This window comes from Solanum tuberosum, unplaced genomic scaffold (assembly GCF_000226075.1).
Source record: "Solanum tuberosum cultivar DM 1-3 516 R44 unplaced genomic scaffold, SolTub_3.0 scf00392, whole genome shotgun sequence".
NCBI lineage: Eukaryota > Viridiplantae > Streptophyta > Magnoliopsida > Solanales > Solanaceae > Solanum > Solanum tuberosum.
This window is the reverse complement of record NW_006239342.1, coordinates 239,822-241,867: the sequence shown is the minus strand read 5'-3', so window position 1 is coordinate 241,867 and position 2,046 is coordinate 239,822. Positions and strand designations below refer to the sequence as shown.

The 2,046-nt window shown below is 37.0% G+C and overlaps 1 protein-coding gene across 1 annotated transcript; it reads left to right on the top strand.

Moving 5' to 3' along the window:
* Window positions 1-433: 433 nt before the first annotated feature.
* On the top strand, window positions 434-2,040 carry LOC107057999 (uncharacterized; the record flags this gene model as incomplete). The annotated part of the gene is made up of 2 exons (XM_015303213.1): window positions 434-939; window positions 1,867-2,040. Coding segments are annotated over exons 1-2 (489 nt in total), but the record flags the coding sequence as incomplete, so codon positions are not given.
* Between the last annotated feature and the right edge of the window lie 6 nt (window positions 2,041-2,046).

Here is a 2,046-nt window from a genome sequence, read left to right as displayed (position 1 = left end):
ACCAAACTTCACTTGTGGGATTATACTAGGTATGTTTTTGTAGTGTTAATATGTGTTATTGTAAATGATCACTTTTAACTTTTACAAGGACATGATGCATCTTGAAATTACTGATGACATGACCTCAGATAAGAGGGTTTGAAGGTCACAAATTTGGTTGGAAGGTTAGTCGGTATTTGAGCATATTGTCGCATCCTGTGCTTACTGTGGACAAGACCTCAGATAGAAGGATTTAGTGCTTATGGATTAGGATTTAGTGCTTGCATCTTGTGCTTAGAAAAAGAGTCGACATATATTTAGTTTTTGTTTTATCTTCAAAAAATTAATCTATAACTGTAAAAAATATGTCTAAATTATTTAAAATCATAAAAAGATAATTAAAAATAGACCAATCACATGCTGCCAGAGCACTTGGCTACTAAAGGAGGGGGGGGGGGGAGTAGTGCTTCTAGAAACAAAATGAAATATGTTTCTAGATTTAAAAAGGAATGTTATTTATAGTTTATGAAAATTTACTTAAAAAGTACAACCAAAAATATATTGTCTGTCATTTTCCATTATTCAATAGATATTCTTCTCTCTATTGACTCTTTCAACGCTTCCCCACCCTAAAAACCCCATACGATGACTGAAGCCGCCACCGTCTCATCCATCCCGCTGGTAACCATTACCGACGGTGAATTTCGGGATGGCTCCTTCCAGACGGATCCGTTGTTACAGTCCGAAACCTACATCGACGCTGAACCGAACAACGATGTACTGCCAAATGAAGAAAATGGGGCCAATCTGACTCCGGTGCTGGCGGGGACTACTCTGGAGATGCAGAGGACCGCGTTGGCGGCTGAGATGCTTATGCCGGTGCATCAGGTGAATGTTGAGAGGCCAAGCTTATTGTCGGGGGAGTGGAAGTTTGAAACACAAATCTGCCATGTTGATAGGGTAGAAATTCCGTCTCTAAACTACATATGCATATAGTGTTGGACTTAACTTGTGGCTACATTTGGATTATTTTTCCTCTTTTATCCTCTATTTAACAAAATAAATCTACGTTTATATTTTACTCATCATGATTTCAGAATGCTATGTAATTATAACTCTTATTTAGTGTTATATATGCCTTTCTTCTGTGTTTTGTGTTTGTATTTTTGAAAATGCGTTGATATGTGTTACTTGAGGTGAGGGTCTTTCCGAAATAACCTCTTTACCTCTCAGGAGGTAGGAGTAAGGTATGTGTTTATTCTACCCTCCCAAAACACCACTTGTGGGATTACACTGGGTATATTGTTGTTGTTATTGTTGTTGGTTGCTGTGCGTTATATAGCAAATGCATCTGAAAATGTGGTTATTTTCTCTAGTTTTTATTTTTAAAATTGGAGTTTGAATTAGAAATTATTTTAGAAACTAGAGCATGAAGGATTTTTAATTGTTTGTCGTGTTCAATAAAAGCAGAGACTGTTGTGTTTTGATTATGAACAAATGATAAGCTGTTATTCTACAAGTTTCTCGTCTGATCTATTGAATTAATTAGAATGTAGATGATAGATATAGTACAAGGATAAATAGTGAAATGGTGGCTGGAATGTGACAAAGATATAGACGTCTTATAAAGTGAAAAATAGCTAGTCTGCAGTACTATGATGAACCAGTTTTCGGGGGGTAAATTTCGGTCAAAAAATAAGGTGCTTTATATCCTGTAAATGGGCGGCAAGCACAAGAAAGGAAACAGTTGCAGCTGCAGTGATGCTACAATTGGTGAATCAAAACATTAGTTATAACCTATCACTTCTATGTTTGTATTAGTCTTCCCTTTGCTTCAAAGAAACATACATCTTCTTGCGTGTTTTAATGGTTCAATTTCTTTTTCAGCCATCTGAGACTCCGCAAAGCAAAAAACAGAAGAGTGGCTCAAAAACAAAGAAGGCTACTCCTTTCCACTTCGACTCTGCCAATCCGCCAGAGAGTGTGAGCTGGGTTATGACTGATTCTAATGAAGATACGTGGAAACCTTTTGTTGATGGCAGCATGGTTCTTGAAACCCAGAAACAC